Source organism: Notothenia rossii (assembly GCF_949606895.1).
Source record: "Notothenia rossii genome assembly, chromosome: 1".
NCBI lineage: Eukaryota > Metazoa > Chordata > Actinopteri > Perciformes > Nototheniidae > Notothenia > Notothenia rossii.
In genome coordinates this window covers 95,478,833-95,496,852 of record NC_136912.1, presented here as the reverse complement: position 1 = coordinate 95,496,852, position 18,020 = coordinate 95,478,833, and the positions used below count along the sequence as shown (strand labels likewise).

Genomic DNA, 18,020 nt, shown 5'->3' with positions numbered 1-18,020 from the left:
TTGATCTGTTTTATTTGTTTTTATGTCCTACATATATTCATGTGTCACTGTTGGAGGAGCCTGTGACCTCAGTTTTTCATTGCCATATCTACACTGTAGCTAATGTGCAAATGACAGCCTTGAAACTTGAAACTCTCCACTCCTCCTACATTTCCCACAATGCACCGTGTTGTCGGATCCGGAAGTAAGCACCCGGCTCCCGCACGCTGCTTCTTGTTGTTTTGAAGAAGCATCATGGCGGCCCCTCTGGAGGTGATCGTGAGCAGCGATTCTGGCTCTCAGATGTGGAACAGCACCGTGTTCGACCTGCTCAGCGGCTCCAGCCTGCTGTCCTACCGGGGAGGGAGCTCCTCTGCCCGGGGGCTCACTCTGCTCAGCGGAGGGTACCTGCTCTGCGCGCAGCTGGGGAAGAACTTCATCAACGTGTGGGAGATCCAGAGGAAGGTACATCATTTCATATATATATATATATTAAACATAGTGTACACAAGGTATATACAGGTAGTTATACAGAGTCATATAAATACTATGTAAAGAAATAAAGAGAGAAACATACAGAAAATGGGGAGAAATAATCAGATCCAGAGGAAGGTAGATCATTTTATATATATCAAACACTATGTACACACAGGACATACACAGAGTAAAACCAATACAATATAAAGCAAATAGTTATTAAAAACGATCCTAATCAGATCCAGAGGAAGGCTTTAACTGGGTTGATTTAATATGTCAAACACTGTGTACACACACAACATGTATATACAGAGTAAAACCAATACAATATAAAGAAAAACAATCAAAATCAGATCCAGATCCATACCTGGGTTTATTTATAATATAGTAAGTAGAAGTACTCAGATCTTGTACTTGAGTAAAAGTAGAAGTACTCAGATCTTGTACTTGAGTAAAAGTAGAAGTACTCAGATCTTGTACTTTAGTAGAAGTAGAAGTACGAATACTCTTTTACAAGTAAAAATAGAAGTATCATCATCAAAATATAGGTGAAGTACCAAAAGTAAAAGTAGTCATTGTGCAGATTGGTTTCTCCAAGTTTCCTTTGAATATTATAAAATGTCTGCCCTTAACTCCCACTCATCCTGCCATTTCTTTTCATTTGGGATTTGATGATTCTTCTGATCTCAGCTTTGCTTTATTTCACACTCCTACTCACCTGTCTCTTCCTCACTGTCGCCCTCACCTGTTTGTTTTGGTTCATATGAACCTGTTGAACATGTGTATTAGTACCTCACAGTGAACATGTGTATTAGTACCTCACAGTGAACATGTGTATTAGTACCTCACAGTGAACATGTGTATTAGTACCTCACAGTGAACATGTGTATTAGTACCTCACAGTGAACATGTGTATTAGTACCTCACAGTGAACATGTGTATTAGTACCTCACAGTGAACATGTGTATTAGTACCTCACAGTGAACATGTGTATTAGTACCTCACACTGAACATGTGTATTAGTACCTCACAGTGAACATGTGTATTAGTACCTCACACTGAACATGTGTATTAGTACCTCACAGTGAACATGTGTATTAGTACCTCACACTGAACATGTGTATTAGTACCTCACAGTGAACATGTGTATTAGTACCTCACAGTGAACATGTGTATTAGTACCTCACACTGAACATGTGTATTAGTACCTCACAGTGAACATGTGTATTAGTACCTCACACTGAACATGTGTATTAGTACCTCACAGTGAACATGTGTATTAGTACCTCACAGTGAACATGTGTATTAGTACCTCACAGTGAACATGTGTATTAGTACCTCACACTGAACATGTGTATTAGTACCTCACACTGAACATGTGTGTCCCTGTGTGTGTGTTTCAGGACCAGCTGCAGCAGAAGATCGTGTGTCCAGGTGTGATCACCTGTCTGACCGCCTCACCTGACGGACTCTTCCTCGCTGCTGGGGTGGCTGAGGGCATTTACCTGTGGGAGGTGAGACCTTCTTCTTCTGTGGTTCAAATATTATTAGGTTGTGTTCTGATAAACCTCACTATAGTTACACCTGGAGGTCATAATAACAACATTTCACAAAACATCACCTTGGTTCAGGTGCAATAACATCTGCTCTCTGATTGGCTCAGGTGTATTAATGTCTCTCCTCTGATTGGCTCAGGTGTAATTACGTCTCTCCTATTATTGGCTCAGGTGTATTAATGTCTCTCCTCTGATTGGCTCAGGTGTAATTACGTCTCTCCTATTATTGGCTCAGGTGTATTAATGTCTCTCCTCTGATTGGCTCAGGTGTAATTACGTCTCTCCTATTATTGGCTCAGGTGTATTAATGTCTCTCCTCTGATTGGCTCAGGTGTAATTACGTCTCTCCTCTGATTGTCTCAGGTTTAATTACGTCTCTCCTCTGATTGGCTCAGGTGTAATTACGTCTCTCCTCTGATTGTCTCAGGTTTAATTACGTCTCTCCTCTGATTGGCTCAGGTGTAATTACGGCTCTCCTCTGATTGGCTCAGGTGTAATTACGTCTCTCCTATTATTGGCTCAGGTGTAATAACGTCTGCTTTCTGACTGGCTCAGGTGTATTAATGTCTGTCCTCTAATTCAGAGGTTCCCAAAGTGGGGGTCGCGAGATGATTACAAAATAAAAATGGAAAATAAAAAAATAATTTAAAAAATGGATAATTTTTTTTTATAATTAATTTTTTTTTAAATTATTAATAATAAAGTTTGCATAACATTTTCAGGGGCGGACTAGCCATCTGTATAATTTCCCCGCAACGAGGCTCCCCCTTTGACAATCCACTAGCGCAGTGTTTCTCAAACTTTTTCATACCAAGGACCACTTAACCAATAAAAAACACTCATGGACCACCTGACTCCACAAATATCCAAAAACAATAGGCCTGCTTACCCATTCCAACAGTATATAACAAATTACAGCCTAATAATGACAGCTTAACCTTCTCTATATCGCCTCGTTCACACATTAAATCAACAATACAAATACAGATTGTATAAGCATTTAGTTCAAATGCGATTTAAAATCCTCTCAGGTTTTACACCTGTTATTATGAAATGTAGACTACATTTATTATGTAGTATTATTTTAAACACGAGTTTATGTCCGAGCCAACAGACTCACAAATTGTTGGCTACTGAGAGATATGCAAAATACACCTCATGTAGTACGACACAAACCTCAGCTGTGGATTTTCAAAACAAAATACAGTAAAACTATGATCGCAGGCCCAAGTTTAACTCTCTGAGGCCTGCATGGTCTGTCTACAAAACAAAAATAAAAAAACGTTTATGCAGCCCCAACAACAGCCTCTGATCTTCAACAGACTTCATGCGATGCTTCATCAGATGCATAGATAATAATCTCTATCTCACTCCTACTACATTTGAATCTACTTTCAGCATGGATACATGTTCAGAAAATACATCCATTGTTTGTTCTATATGCTTCTTGAAATCCTGAAAAACACATCGTTTTTCTAGAACAGATTACAAATCGCCTGAAAATGGTAAAAACAAGTGGCAACATGCTTGACGGAGGTGTTGCTCTGGGCTATCTCATGCAATCGAAAGTGAAACTTAAGCTCGCTCCATTGCGGAGATATTCCCGCGAGAGTGCGGAAAACTGAAATTAATTCACTAGCCCCCCCCCGTCGACAGGGGGTCGCCAGTATTTTGGGGGTCGCGGGCTGAAAAGTTTGGGAACCCCTGCTCTAATTGACTGAGGTGTAATTACATCTCTCCGCTGATTGGCTCAGGTGTAATAAAGTATATTCTCTGATTGGCTCAGGTGTAGTAACCTCTGCTCTCTGATTGGCTCAGATGTAGTAACCTCTGCTCTCTGATTGGCTCAGATGTAGTAACCTCTGCTCTCTGATTGGCTCAGATGTAGTAACCTCTGCTCTCTGATTGGCTCAGGTGTAGTAACCTCTGCTCTCTGATTGGCTCAGGTGTAGTAACCTCTGCTCGGCTCAGGTGTACTAACCTCTGCTCTCTGATCGGCTCTGGTGTAGTAACCTCTGCTCTCTGATTGGCTCTGGTGTAGTAACCTCTGCTCTCTGATTGGCTCAGGTGTAGTAACCTCTGCTCTCTGATTGGCTCTGGTGTAGTAACTTCTGCTCTCTGATTGGCTCAGGTGTAGTAACCTCTGCTCTCTGATTGGCTCAGGTGTAGTAACCTCTGCTCTCTGATTGGCTCAGGTGTAGTAACCTCTGCTCTCTGATTGGCTCAGGTGTACTAACCTCTGCTCTCTGATTGGCTCTGGTGTAGTAACCTCTGCTCTCTGATTGGCTCTGGTGTAGTAACCTCTGCTCTCTGATTGGCTCAGGTGTAGTAACCTCTGCTCTCTGATTGGCTCAGGTGTAGTAACCTCTGCTCTCTGATTGGCTCAGGTGTACTAACCTCTGCTCTCTGATTGGCTCTGGTGTAGTAACCTCTGCTCTCTGATTGGCTCAGGTGTAGTAACCTCTGCTCTCTGATTGGCTCAGGTGTCCACAGGTAAGCTACTGTCGGTGCTGAACCGTCACTATCAGGACGTCACGTGTCTGAAGTTCACCGACGACAGCAGCCACTTCATATCTGGAGGAAAAGACAACATGGCTCTGGTGTGGAGTCTGTGCAGGTAACTGGTTATCTATAATTAATAATAATAATAATATAAACATGGTATTTTATGTTACAGTTGTATATTTTGCATCGATAGCCTACAGGTACACTGCTGACAATACTGTATGTGTAAAAATCACAATAATGTTCAGGGTCTCTGATCCCTCTTACTCTCGCCGAGCGCCCTCAAACCAAAATGCAGATTTTCCCCGTAGAATATTAAAGTGATCAGAAAACAATATTTCTGTTCCTCAGAAACTGTATAGTTCCTCCAGAGATATGAGTATCAAACGGAGCTCTGAGGTCACGTTGTTGTTTACGTCACGTTGTTGTTTACGTCAGGAGACATCTTGTTTACGGGCGTCATGTTCTCCAGAGGTAATTGAAATATCTTATAAACAAGATCAGAGACACAGAACTCATGCTACCTGTGTAGAAACAGCCCTACTGTATATCGTCCTTGTAATGTAAATACCAGTCAGTCTTTTGTTACGTGTGTATGAAGTGTACTTTAATTGTGCAGTATAGAGACAGTTACAACAATTATGTTTATTGAATAAAATGTAATCATAAATATACATATTAATCTGCATGAGAAATAAATAAGATTTAAAAACCGATAATAATATTTTTACAGTGATAAATCTAGGCCCTGTTGAACCGTGTTGTACTTGTTTAATTAACAGTTTTATTTGACCTTATTTTTACAGTTACATAAATTAAGTGTTAAAATATAAAGCAGCAGTGTCCACCAGGGGGCGCTCTATGGACAGGTACCAATCTGCTACCATAGCAACACCTAGTTAATTAATGAGATGGGCTCATTGTAGAGCTCTGTAATTGTTAAAGTGATTTGTGTGTGTGTGTGTGTGTGTGTGTGTGTGTGTGTGTGTGTGTGTGTGTGTGTGTGTGTGTGTGTGTGTGTGTGTGTGTGTGTGTGTGTGTGTGTGTGTGTGTGTGTGTGTGTGTGTGTGTGTGTGTGTGTGTGTGTGTGTGTGTGTGTGTGTGTGTGTGTGTGTGTGTGTGTGTGTGTGTGTGTGTGTGTGTGTGTGTGTGTGTGTGTGTGTGTGTGTCAGTGTGATCCAGCTGGATTTGAACGCCCCCCCAGAGCCTCGTCACATCCTGTCACGTCACTCTCTACCAATCACAGACCTGCACTGCGGCCTGATGGGAGCTCAGGCTCGCGTCGCCACCGCCTCCTTAGACCAGACCGTCAAGGTGAGGCTTTAACGAGACGTTTCTTAACGAGGTTGTTGTTGTTGTTGTTTCAGCTGATCTTAAAGCTGAGTTTTCCAGCAGAGCTTCATTAATTGGGACGTTTTCCTATTGAGGTTTGACTCGTTGTGCAATAGTTTTATCTCATCCTCTGAGCTGAGTTTCCTGTCTGTTACAAACTAGACTTTTTTAAATGTGTGGTTTTCCATTTTGAGGTTTGGTGTGTTGTTCTTAGCTTTAGCTGACTAGAAGAAGAAGAACCTTTTTTAATCTCTCTATAGCACATGTGTCAAACTCGAGGCCCGGGGGCCAAATCAGGCCTTTGGATTTAATTTCGGCCCGCCGGATAATTTCTAATTCCTATTAGATCTGGCCCTCCGGTATATTGCACGCACACCTTCACTCCATCCTGAGGGTCTCCTCCGCTCAGAGCCTGAGCCCAAACATTGATGAACCCGCACCCAAGATGAGATGCCAAGTATCTGAGCTAGCATCACAGAGCAGCACACTGAGTTTAATGGATGTTTCCTTCTGCACTTTCTCTCTCACGACAACAGGGCATGTTTGGTTTCTCTTTGAGGGAAATAGTTTTGTTGAAGCTGTTGTTGGCCTGTGGGAAAATGTACTCATAAGAACTGACTCTGGAGAAGCTGCAGATAGAGCCATAAGAAATGAATCAACTGATTATTTAATGTTTAATGTTTTTATAGGCAATCATTTAAGCTTTGTTAGTTCCAGGTTTAATATGTGCAATAAGTTCATTTCAATAAGTTCTGCTATAAACATTGAACCAGTCCGGCCCTCCACTAGTACACATTTTTTAATGTTGGCCCACTGTGTGTTTGAGTTTGACACCTAGGCAAATTCAGTTTTTCACTCTGGCTTGTATTTGTTTTAACACACACACACACACACACACACACACACACACAAACACACACACAGACACAGACACAGACACACACACACACACACACACACACACACACACACACACACACACACACACACACACACACACACACACACACACACACACACACACACACACACACACACACACACACACACACACACACACACACACACACACACAGCCCACACAGTTTTACAGAATACACATGCATCTGGAGAGGGTCAGAGCAAAGAGGCAGCCAGTCTCTGGGAGCGGTTGGGGGTTCGGTGCCTTGCTCAAAGGCACCTCGGCAGGGCCCAGGAGGTGAACTGGCACCTCTCTAGCTACCAGTCCACGCCGCCGTTTTTTGGTCGACCGGTCGGGACTCGAAGCTGAGTTTCCTGTCTGTTAAAACCATGACATGTTATTGCTCTGACGTTTTATCCAAAGCAACTTACATACACTGTAGACCTGCCAATGTGAGGAATGAAGGGTTAAGTATCCTGCCCAGAGACACTTAGACGTGTGGACCTCAGGGTCTGGGATTGAACCGGTAACCCCTGATTTGGAGATCAGAGTACTGACCATCAGAGATCTCTACGTGAGACGTTTTCTTAAAGTGCGTTGTTTCCTGTCTGAAACACAGCAGCAGCAGCAGAAACTATTTAAATGTGATTTTGTTTTAATGAGGTTTGAGCTGTCCATCATCTGAGTCTCCACTCGGTGAAACACCTCAGAGATGCTTTCAATCTGGAAGTTTCTTTATGAAGTGTTTTAGTGAGAGGATGAGAGTATAGATGAAAAAGACAGGAGTATAAACAGCTTAGCACAGTGCGGCTGTTTTTCACATTCGCTTTAAGTGAAAGCTTCACAGCGTTACCTCGCCTTCAGACTTCCTTTTCTTATCTTCAGAGACGCCACACTCCTTCATAGGGCTGCTCAATTCATCGCGATTACGATTATGGCTTACAACGATTACGAAAACAACGTAATCGAAATAAAAAGATTATTTTTTTATTGTTATTATTACTTTTTTTTTTTGGTTTTTAGTTTTTCAGTTGAATTATACTTAGAGTTCAGGGTAATCAACCGTTAAAAACATACTGTTCACATTGTTTTTCTCCAATAAATGGATGTTTTCAAAGTCAATGAATAATCGCATTTAATAATCGCCATTACAATTATTGACCCAAATAATCGAGATTATGATTTTTGTCATAATCGAGCAGCCCTCCTCCTTCATCATAAACTCTGGTTTTGCTTCCACCGCTGCCTCCATCGATAAGGTTCTTTGGGTGTGAGTTGAATCCGACCCAAAGGTCTGAAACACTCAAATGTATTTCACCAAGAATAGTGCAGTAATATATTTGCTTCTCAGCATCCACTTTTAAGTAAATTAAAGTAAATGTAGTCCATGGGAACAAAACCACGCCCTCAACATTGTTAGTGCCCCACAAGGCAGAATATATCCCTTCACAGAATTAAAGAATGCTTTTAAACATTTTTTTTATTTTTTTATTTCTTTATTAAGGAGTGCAGATTTAACAGACAATACCATTTTTTTCACATTACCTGGTTTTGGCTTTCTTATTAAAGGTCACCTATCACGCTATTTGTAGGTAATAGCATAGGTCTCAGATATATAACAATATATAAAAAACATGTCTATGAAGTGTTTTGCTCAAAACACCAAACAGATCACTCATTCTAGCCATGCCTCAAATCCCTCTGTTTCACTTCCTGTTTCTGAAGTGCTGATTTGGGTATAAAGCTTTAAAAAGGAGGGGGCTGAGGTCATGCGGGACCCGGCAGCTACTGTCTAAACCAGTGGTCACCAACCTTTTTAAGCTCAATATCACCGACCTCGGCCTAGGTGAAAGGCGAGATCTACCTATTGCAGAATTGAGTGAAAAAGACGGCCCAGACAGTGCTTCCAATTTGAGGCCTTTTATATCTGGCTCATCTGAATTACTGTTACAATGAAGGCTCCATATTCAGCTCACGGCATATAGGCAGTGGTAAAGTGCTATTGGGGGGCGGACCTCACCTCCTCTAGGGGGGGTCCTCACCTCCTCAAGGGGGGTCCAGGGGGATGCTCCCCCGGGAAGATTTTTTTTTAAATATTGAAGTTGAAAGCATCAATCTGGTGCACTTTGAGAGCAACATGAAGAGATCTATGGATTCATCTCTCAGCACCCATATGAAACACAACTGGAAACAGATGTTCTTTTTCTTTATGGATATTTTACAAATCACTCCCCTTTCAAACTGTATTCTTGTTTTACTGCCATATAGTATTTCATAACTGTTTTTCCTTTATTCTCTAATTGTTTGTATAACTATAATGATCATATGAAGTTGTGCCGCGGAAATAATCTTTTGAATAATTTGTGACAAAACCGTTCTAAACACTCAGAGTCCTTTAGCTCACCTGAGCCCCTCAGTCTGACAGGAGAGGACTCTCCTCCAGCTTGTTGTGCAGACAGCTCCTTATGTCCGTTAGTGCAGCTAGCTAACCAGATGCTAACATCACGGTCCCCGCTAGCACCGGTCCCTCTCTCTCCCTCACTCCCTCACTCCCTCTCTCCCTCTCTATCACACTAAATGCGCTATCGCCACACACACACAGAGCCGAGCTTGAATGACACAAGCACACGTGTATTTCCATGCAACTCTCTGATTGGTCTGGTGTCTTGCCTCTGTTGCGTTCACTGAACACAGGAAATTACAGTTCTGCCGTCGTCTCTTGTGTCATGATGAGGTTCACGTAAAGCACGGTTAATGTATTATATTATTGAGGTGTCTCAAATATACGTCAATCAAGTGGCACCTGCTAACGGGGTGGTGGATGATAGGTTTACATCTAAAAACATATTTTTCAAACATTATTATTTTTATTTTATTTTTCTTTCTTTTGTTACTTTTTTTTTAACGGTCCGCGATCTACCCGCACCACACTCGCGATCGACCGGTCGACCACTGGTCTAAACTAAATGCTGCCGTGATGAAACTCCATATCATGGATTATCAAGGATTCTCTCTGAAACAGTATGGAGCTCAAAGGCTTTCTCTCTTGCCGGTTATACCACAAGGTGAGTTCCTTTCTACTTCCTGCTTCTTCACACACATGCTCTCCAGTACAGGTTAGCTCTGAGTGTTAGCATGCTAATGTAAACACCGACCATATTACGTCCAAAACAGTCGGGCATTGTTTCTGATAGCAACGTTTCTGATTGGGCCGTGGGTCCACATTTCAGATATTACGTCATAAAGGACGCAAATCTGGATCAGCTCCTTTGTTCCCCGTTTTTAGAGATTTGGGTACGGAGGAAAAGAGAGGGTTTTATTTTCTGACGCTGCGTGAGTTCCCCGACACACCGGGGACACATGTTGATGTAGAGAAGACATCAGACAGTGACTTTTGCATGATAGGTCCCCTTTAAAGAAAATTGCACTACTAACTCTATTTTGTTACTTATAAGAAAGCAAACCCTCACAAGAACTGGAACGTTGGTCACAACATTGTAAACAAGTTTAAACTGATGATAGTCATCAAGTTTCTAGAATAGAAATTGAACTGAGCCAATCCTGCAAATTCACCACATGTGAAAAAGGGGACATGTTGAAAACCCACCTCAAGGGGATTACTGTCATCCTTCAACAAGCCCTAAAAACCAACACCTGCTTTTCCCTTGAATCACTCATGTCATAACTGAACCAACCTGAAGGTTAAATGCTCTGGTTTCTTGTACAGCTGTCTTAACACATTAATATACATGGAGGAAGACCCTAACCCAGCTCCTGGGATCTGCAAATAACCATCACTGTTTGTATCCATCGAGTTTTGTACCTTTTATACAACCACACATTAAAACATCAAAACCTCCCTTTATCACTTCAAAGATAAGTAAATCAGTTCAGCTCTCTTTTCTTTCTTAACGAGCTCTTACAAAACAGCTCGTTAGCGGGAAGGCAAAGCAATAACAGATGTTCTTTTTGAACATTAAAGCATGGAGAGGACTCTTTAAAGTAGAGACACTACATACTGATATACACCTGAACATCAGCAGGAGAGGACTCTTTAAAGTAGATACACTACATACTGATATACACCTGAACATCAGCAGGAGAGGACTCTTTAAAGTAGAGACACTACATCCTGATATACACCTGAACATCAGCAGGAGAGGACTCTTTAAAGTAGAGACACTACATACTGATATACACCTGAACATCAGCAGGAGAGGACTCTTTAAAGTAGAGACACTACATCCTGATATACACCTGAACATCAGCAGGAGAGGACTCTTTAAAGTAGAGACACTACATCCTGATATACACCTGAACATCAGCAGGAGAGGACTCTTTAAAGTAGAGACACTACATACTGATATACACCTGAACATTAGCAGGAGAGGACTCTTTAAAGTAGATACACTACATACTGATATACACCTGAACATCAGCAGGAGAGGACTCTTTAAAGTAGAGACACTACATACTGATATACACCTGAACATCAGCAGGAGAGGACTCTTTAAAGTAGAGACACTACATACTGATATACACCTGAACATCAGCAGGAGAGGACTCTTTAAAGTGGAGACACGACATACTGATATACACCTGAACATCAGCAGGAGAGGACTCTTTAAATTAGAGACACTACATACTGATATACACCTGAACATCAGCAGGAGAGGACTCTTTAAAGTAGAGACACTACATACTGATATACACCTGAACATCAGCAGGAGAGGACTCTTTAAATTAGAGACACTACATACTGATATACACCTGAACATCAGCAGGAGAGGACTCTTTAAAGTAGAGACACTACATACTGATATACACCTGAACATCAGCAGGAGAGGACTCTTTAAAGTAGAGACAGGACATATTGATATACACCTGAACATCAGCAGGAGAGGACTCTTTAAAGTAGAGACACTACATACTGATATACACCTGAACATCAGCAGGAGAGGACTCTTTAAAGTAGAGACACTACATACTGATATACACCTGAAAATCAGCAGGAGAGGACTCTTTAAAGTAGAGACACTACATAGTGATATACACCTGAACATCAGCAGGAGAGGACTCTTTAAAGTAGAGACACTACATACTGATATACACCTGAACATCAGCAGGAGAGGACTCTTTAAAGTAGAGACACTACATACTGATATACACCTGAACATCAGCAGGAGAGGACTCTTTAAAGTAGAGACACTACATACTGATATACACCTGAACATCAGCAGGAGAGGACTCTTTAAAGTAGAGACAGGACATACTGATATACACCTGAACATCAGCAGGAGAGAGGACTCTTTAAAGTAGAGACACTACATACTGATATACACCTGAACATTAGCAGGAGAGGACTCTTTAAAGTAGAGACACTACATACTGATATACACCTGAACATCAGCAGGAAAGGACTCTTTAAAGTAGAGACACTACATACTGATATACACCTGAACATCAGCAGGAGAGGACTCTTTAAAGTAGAGACACTACATACTGATATACACCTGAACATCAGCAGGAGAGGACTCTTTAAAGTAGAGACACTACATACTGATATACACCTGAACATCAGCAGGAGAGGACTCTTTAATATATTTTGAGGTATATTATAGGGGTATCAGCTTTGCCGAGAATGCTTGATGCAGGAGAGATGTTGCCTGTCTTGCCAGTTATGTAATTGATTACTTTTTATGGTGACATTTATAATGAAGTGTTTTTCTATTTGGTTATTGTTCCAGTTTGAAGCGTTGGTCACACCTGATGCATTCACATACCGTCGGAAACTTGAAAATCAAACGTTTCTGGCTGTGATGAATGGCTTGCTGTTGGTGGGGTGTGTGTTATTTGTAAGGCTGTCTAGTTTATTTTTAGTATTTGTTATTATTCATTGTTTCTAACCAATCAGACGCTGAGCTGGTTGATGATGGATCTCTGTAAACCCGGAGCACCTCCTCATTTTTAATCTCGGTAAAATCCCTTCTTTCATAAATCACAGTCTGAGGACATAACGGATGTGCAGGAGGACTCCCTTTAATTGATAAGCTTTTAAAGTGGAGTCTGGAACAGAAACCGTGTGAGCCAGCAGCTCCATCTCAGGGTCAAAGGTCACTGAACACCGTTTCTACAACCTCCATTTATAACTTTATTTACAGGAATAATAAAAGAGGCACACACTGATGAAAAACTAGCAACCATGCAGTGCTGTGATCAAAAACACACTCTACTTTTGAGGTTTTTATAATAACACTCTACCGTGACGAAGGTTATTCAAGTAAACCAATTTATAACGCTATATAATAATAATAATTCATTACATTTATTTTAGTGCTTTTCCAGAAGCTCAAATCGCTTTACATTCAATGTTACAAATATTAGACATGTAACATTGAATGCTGTGGAGTGTAGACCCACAGTTATAGTGCTAGCATTAGCAATGTTAGCGGTGTAGATTGGAGATAACTGAAGAGGGATGTTTGAGTTACTTACAGCAGAAATCAGTTTATAGAAGGAGACAGGAACACAGAAGCCAAGCAGTGACGGTTCCACCATAAACGAAGAACCGATGTTCTGAAAGGAACATCTACTGTTGAAGGAGTTTCTGAAGAGAGGGCTGTCGGACAATATGTCAGAAAAAGGGGCTGAATTTAGTAAACAGTTCATGTTCTGATGGGTTGACTTTCTAGAGAGTTGATGGTCTAAAAGGCTCGGGTTCTAAAGGGTTCATGTTCTGATGAGTTCAGGTTCTAAACAAGTGTTCAGGTTCTGATGAGTTCAGGTTCTAAAGCAGGGGTGGGGAACCTCCGGCCCCCGGGCAGTATACGGCCGGTGAGACCATTTGGTGCAGCCCTCGAGGTCATTTATAAACTCACGCAAAAAAGAGAAAAATTAAATAAAATCTAGACCGCAAAATAATTAAACAAGCAAGTGCCTGTTTTTCCAAGGTCAGGGTCCTTGAACACAACACGAGCCTAACGTGTCATCACCTGGAATATGTCTCGTCTGACAGGGGTGCAGTTCTGCCGGAGAGCACCAGAACGTCGCTCCAGCACTTCACAAATTGCAGTACCCATAAGGAGCCGTACACATGCCACAGTTTTTGCGTGGCTGTGTCTTTAGTTGAAAGCCCAGTGGCGATCTGTTCATCTGTCATACTGATCATACAGTCAATAGTTAGTTGTTATTAGCATCTGGTTAGCTAGCTATGCTAACAAATATAATAAGTGAGGTAAAGGCACATCTTTATATGATCATTATAGTTATAAAACAATAAGAGAATAAAGTAAACAAGTATAAAATACCATATGACGGTAAAAAAAAGTTGTACAAGAATACAGTTTGAAAGGGGAGTGATTTGTAAAATATCCATAAAGAAAAGTAAATCTGCTTCCAGGTCTGTTTCATATGGTGTTGAGAGATGTATCCATAGATCTCTTCATGTTGCTCTCAAAGTGCACCAGATTGATGCTTTTAACTTCAATATTTAAAAAAAAATCTTCCCTAGGGAGCATGCCCCCCCGGACCCCCCTAGAGGAGGTTAGGTCCCCCCCCCCCCACTGAAATCATGTTCACATGGATAGGAAACTAAATTGCACACATCTTGTGTCCATATATTTCTGTTTGGGTGAAATGAATGGAATGTTGAAAATGGAAATGGCCCTTGAGAGGAAAAAGGTTCCCCACGCCCGTTCTGAAGAGTTCAGGTTCTAAAGGGTTCAGGTTCTAAAGGGTTCCCTCTCTCTCTCCAGGTGTGGGAGCTGTCCTCAGGTGAGCTGCTGCTCTCCGTTCTGTTTGACGTGGAGATCATGTCGGTGACCTTCGACCCCTCGGAGTACTTCCTGTTCTGTGGAGGCAGCGACGGGAACATCTTCCAGGTCTCACTCTGCAGCCAGGTCGGTCTCAACACTATGTGACTAAATAATCGCTTCATCACCAAAACCTGCAGCCCTCAATGTTCCCAGTCTACATCCCAACATGCTACTTCCTGTTCACCCCCACCTCCTCCTTCCTTCACCCCCACCTCCTCCTTCCTTCACCCCCACCTCCTCCTTCCTTCACCCCCACCTCCTCCTTCCTTCACCCCCACCTCCTCCTTCCTCCATCCTTCATCCTTCATCCTCCATCCTTCAGCTGCATCCACCTCCTCCTTCCTCCATCCTTCATCCTTCATCCTCCATCCTTCATCCTCCATCCTTCAGCTGCATCCACCTCCTCCTTCCTCCATCCTTCATCCTTCATCCTTCAGCTGCATCCACCTCCTCCTTCCTCCATCCTTCATCCTCCATCCTTCATCCTTCATCCTCCATCCTCCATCCTTCAGCTGCATCCACCTCCTCCTTCCTCCATCCTTCATCCTTCATCCTTCAGCTGCATCCACCTCCTCCTTCCTCCATCCTTCATCCTCCATCCTTCAGCTGCATCCACCTCCTCCTTCCTCCATCCTCCATCCTTCAGCTGGATCCACCTCCTTCATCCTCCATCCTTCATCCTTCATCCTCCATCCTTCATCCTTCATCCTCCGTCCTTCATCCTTCATCCTTCAGCTGCATCCACCTCCTCCTTCCTCCATCCTTCATCCTCCATCCTTCATCCTCCATCCTTCATCCTTCAGCTGCATCCACCTCCTCCTTCCTTCATCCTCCATCCTCCATCCTTCAGCCGCATCCACCTCCTTCCTCCATCCTCCATCCTCCATCCTTCAGCTGGATCCACCTCCTTCATCCTCCATCCTTCATCCTTCATCCTCCATCCTTCATCCTTCATCCTCCGTCCTTCATCCTTCATCCTTCAGCTGCATCCACCTCCTCCTTCCTCCATCCTTCATCCTCCATCCTTCATCCTTCATCCTCCATCCTTCATCCTCCATCCTTCATCCTTCATCCTTCAGCTGCATCCACCTCCTCCTTCCTCCATCCTTCATCCTCCATCTTTCATCCTTCATCCTCCATCCTTCATCCTTCAGCTGCATCCACCTCCTCCTTCCCCCATCCTCCATCCTTCATCCTTCAGCTGCATCCACCTCCTCCTTCCTTCATCCTCCATCCTCCATCCTTCAGCCGCATCCGCCTCCTCCTTCCTCCATCCTTCATCCTTCAGCTGCATCCACCTCCTCCTTCCTCCATCCTTCATCCTTCATCCTCCATCCTTCATCCTTCAGCTGCATCCACCTCCTCCTTCCTTCATCCTCCATCCTCCATCCTTCAGCCGCATCCACCTCCTCCTTCCTCCATCCTTCATCCTCCATCCTTCAGCTGCATCCACCTCCTCCTTCCTTCATCCTCCATCCTCCATCCTTCAGCCGCATCCACCTCCTCCTTCCTCCATCCTTCATCCTTCAGCCGCATCCACCTCCTCCTTCCTCCATCCTTCATCCTTCAGCTGCATCCACCTCCTCCTTCCTCCATCCTTCATCCTCCATCCTTCATCCTTCATCCTCCATCCTCCATCCTTCAGCTGCATCCACCTCCTCCTTCCTCCATCCTTCATCCTTCATCCTTCAGCTGCATCCACCTCCTCCTTCCTCCATCCTTCATCCTTCATCCTTCAGCTGCATCCACCTCCTCCTTCCTCCATCCTTCATCCTTCATCCTTCAGCTGCATCCACCTCCTCCTTCCTCCATCCTTCATCCTCCATCCTTCAGCTGCATCCACCTCCTCCTTCCTCCATCCTCCATCCTTCAGCTGGATCCACCTCCTTCATCCTCCATCCTTCATCCTTCATCCTCCATCCTTCATCCTCCGTCCTTCATCCTTCATCCTTCAGCTGCATCCACCTCCTCCTTCCTCCATCCTTCATCCTCCATCCTTCATCCTCCATCCTTCATCCTTCAGCTGCATCCACCTCCTCCTTCCTCCATCCTTCATCCTCCTTCCTTCATCCTCCATCCTCCATCCTTCAGCCGCATCCACCTCCTTCCTCCATCCTTCATCCTCCATCCTTCAGCTGCATCCACCTCCTCCTTCCTCCATCCTTCATCCTCCATCCTTCATCCTTCATCCTCCATCCTTCATCCTTCATCCTTCAGCTGCATCCACCTCCTCCTTCCTCCATCCTTCATCCTCCATCTTTCATCCTTCATCCTCCATCCTTCATCCTTCAGCTGCATCCACCTCCTCCTTCCTTCATCCTCCATCCTCCATCCTTCAGCCGCATCCACCTCCTCCTTCCTCCATCCTTCATCCTTCAGCTGCATCCACCTCCTCCTTCCTCCATCCTTCATCCTTCATCCTCCATCCTTCATCCTTCAGCTGCATCCACCTCCTCCTTCCTTCATCCTCCATCCTCCATCCTTCAGCCGCATCCACCTCCTCCTTCCTCCATCCTTCATCCTTCAGCTGCATCCACCTCCTCCTTGCTCCATCCTTCATCCTCCATCCTTCATCCTTCATCCTTCATCCTCCATCCTTCAGCTGCATCCACCTCCTCCTTCCTCCATCCTTCATCCTCCATCCTTCAGCTGCATCCACCTCCTCCTTCCTCCATCCTTCATCCTTCATCCTTCAGCTGCATCCACCTCCTCCTTCCTCCATCCTTCATCCATTCAGCCGCATCCACCTCCTCCTTCCTCCATCCTTCATCCTCCATCCTTCAGCTGCATCCACCTCCTCCTTCCTCCATCCTTCATCCTTCATCCTCCATCCTTCATCCTTCAGCTGCATCCACCTCCTCCTTCCTTCATCCTCCATCCTCCATCCTTCAGCCGCATCCACCTCCTCCTTCCTCCATCCTTCATCCTTCAGCTGCATCCACCTCCTCCTTGCTCCATCCTTCATCCTCCATCCTTCATCCTTCATCCTTCATCCTCCATCCTTCAGCTGCATCCACCTCCTCCTTCCTCCATCCTTCATCCTCCATCCTTCAGCTGCATCCACCTCCTCCTTCCTCCATCCTTCATCCTTCATCCTTCAGCCGCATCCACCTCCTCCTTCCTCCATCCTCCATCCTTCAGCTGCATCCACCTCCTCCTTCCTCCATCCTTCATCCATTCAGCCGCATCCACCTCCTCCTTCCTCCATCCTTCATCCTCCATCCTTCAGCTGCATCCACCTCCTCCTTCCTCCATCCTTCATCCTTCATCCTTCAGCCACTTCCACATGTCTTTGATAAAGAAATGTAAATTATTCTTTATTCTGAGTCACATAGCGTTTACATTGCAGGCGGCACACTCGTCACCAGTTTGATCCCTACAGTGATCCGTATTTGGACATTGTTCCCCCAGTATAACTACACACATGCAGGGCACAAACAAACAGAACCATGGAGT

General features: G+C 43.8%; 1 protein-coding gene across 1 annotated transcript in view; it reads left to right on the top strand.

Moving 5' to 3' along the window:
• The first annotated feature begins 36 nt into the window (after positions 1–36).
• The window catches only part of wdr18 (WD repeat domain 18), a 31,194-nt gene continuing 13,210 nt past the window's right edge, over positions 37–18,020 (top strand). Inside the window, exons 1-5 of the mRNA XM_079679917.1 lie at positions 37–444; positions 1,860–1,970; positions 4,496–4,629; positions 5,690–5,831; positions 14,505–14,648. Of these exons, the coding sequence (XP_079536043.1) occupies positions 235–444; positions 1,860–1,970; positions 4,496–4,629; positions 5,690–5,831; positions 14,505–14,648 (741 nt within the window). The 5' untranslated portion in view covers positions 37–234. The remainder of the gene's footprint in view (positions 445–1,859; positions 1,971–4,495; positions 4,630–5,689; positions 5,832–14,504; positions 14,649–18,020) is intronic.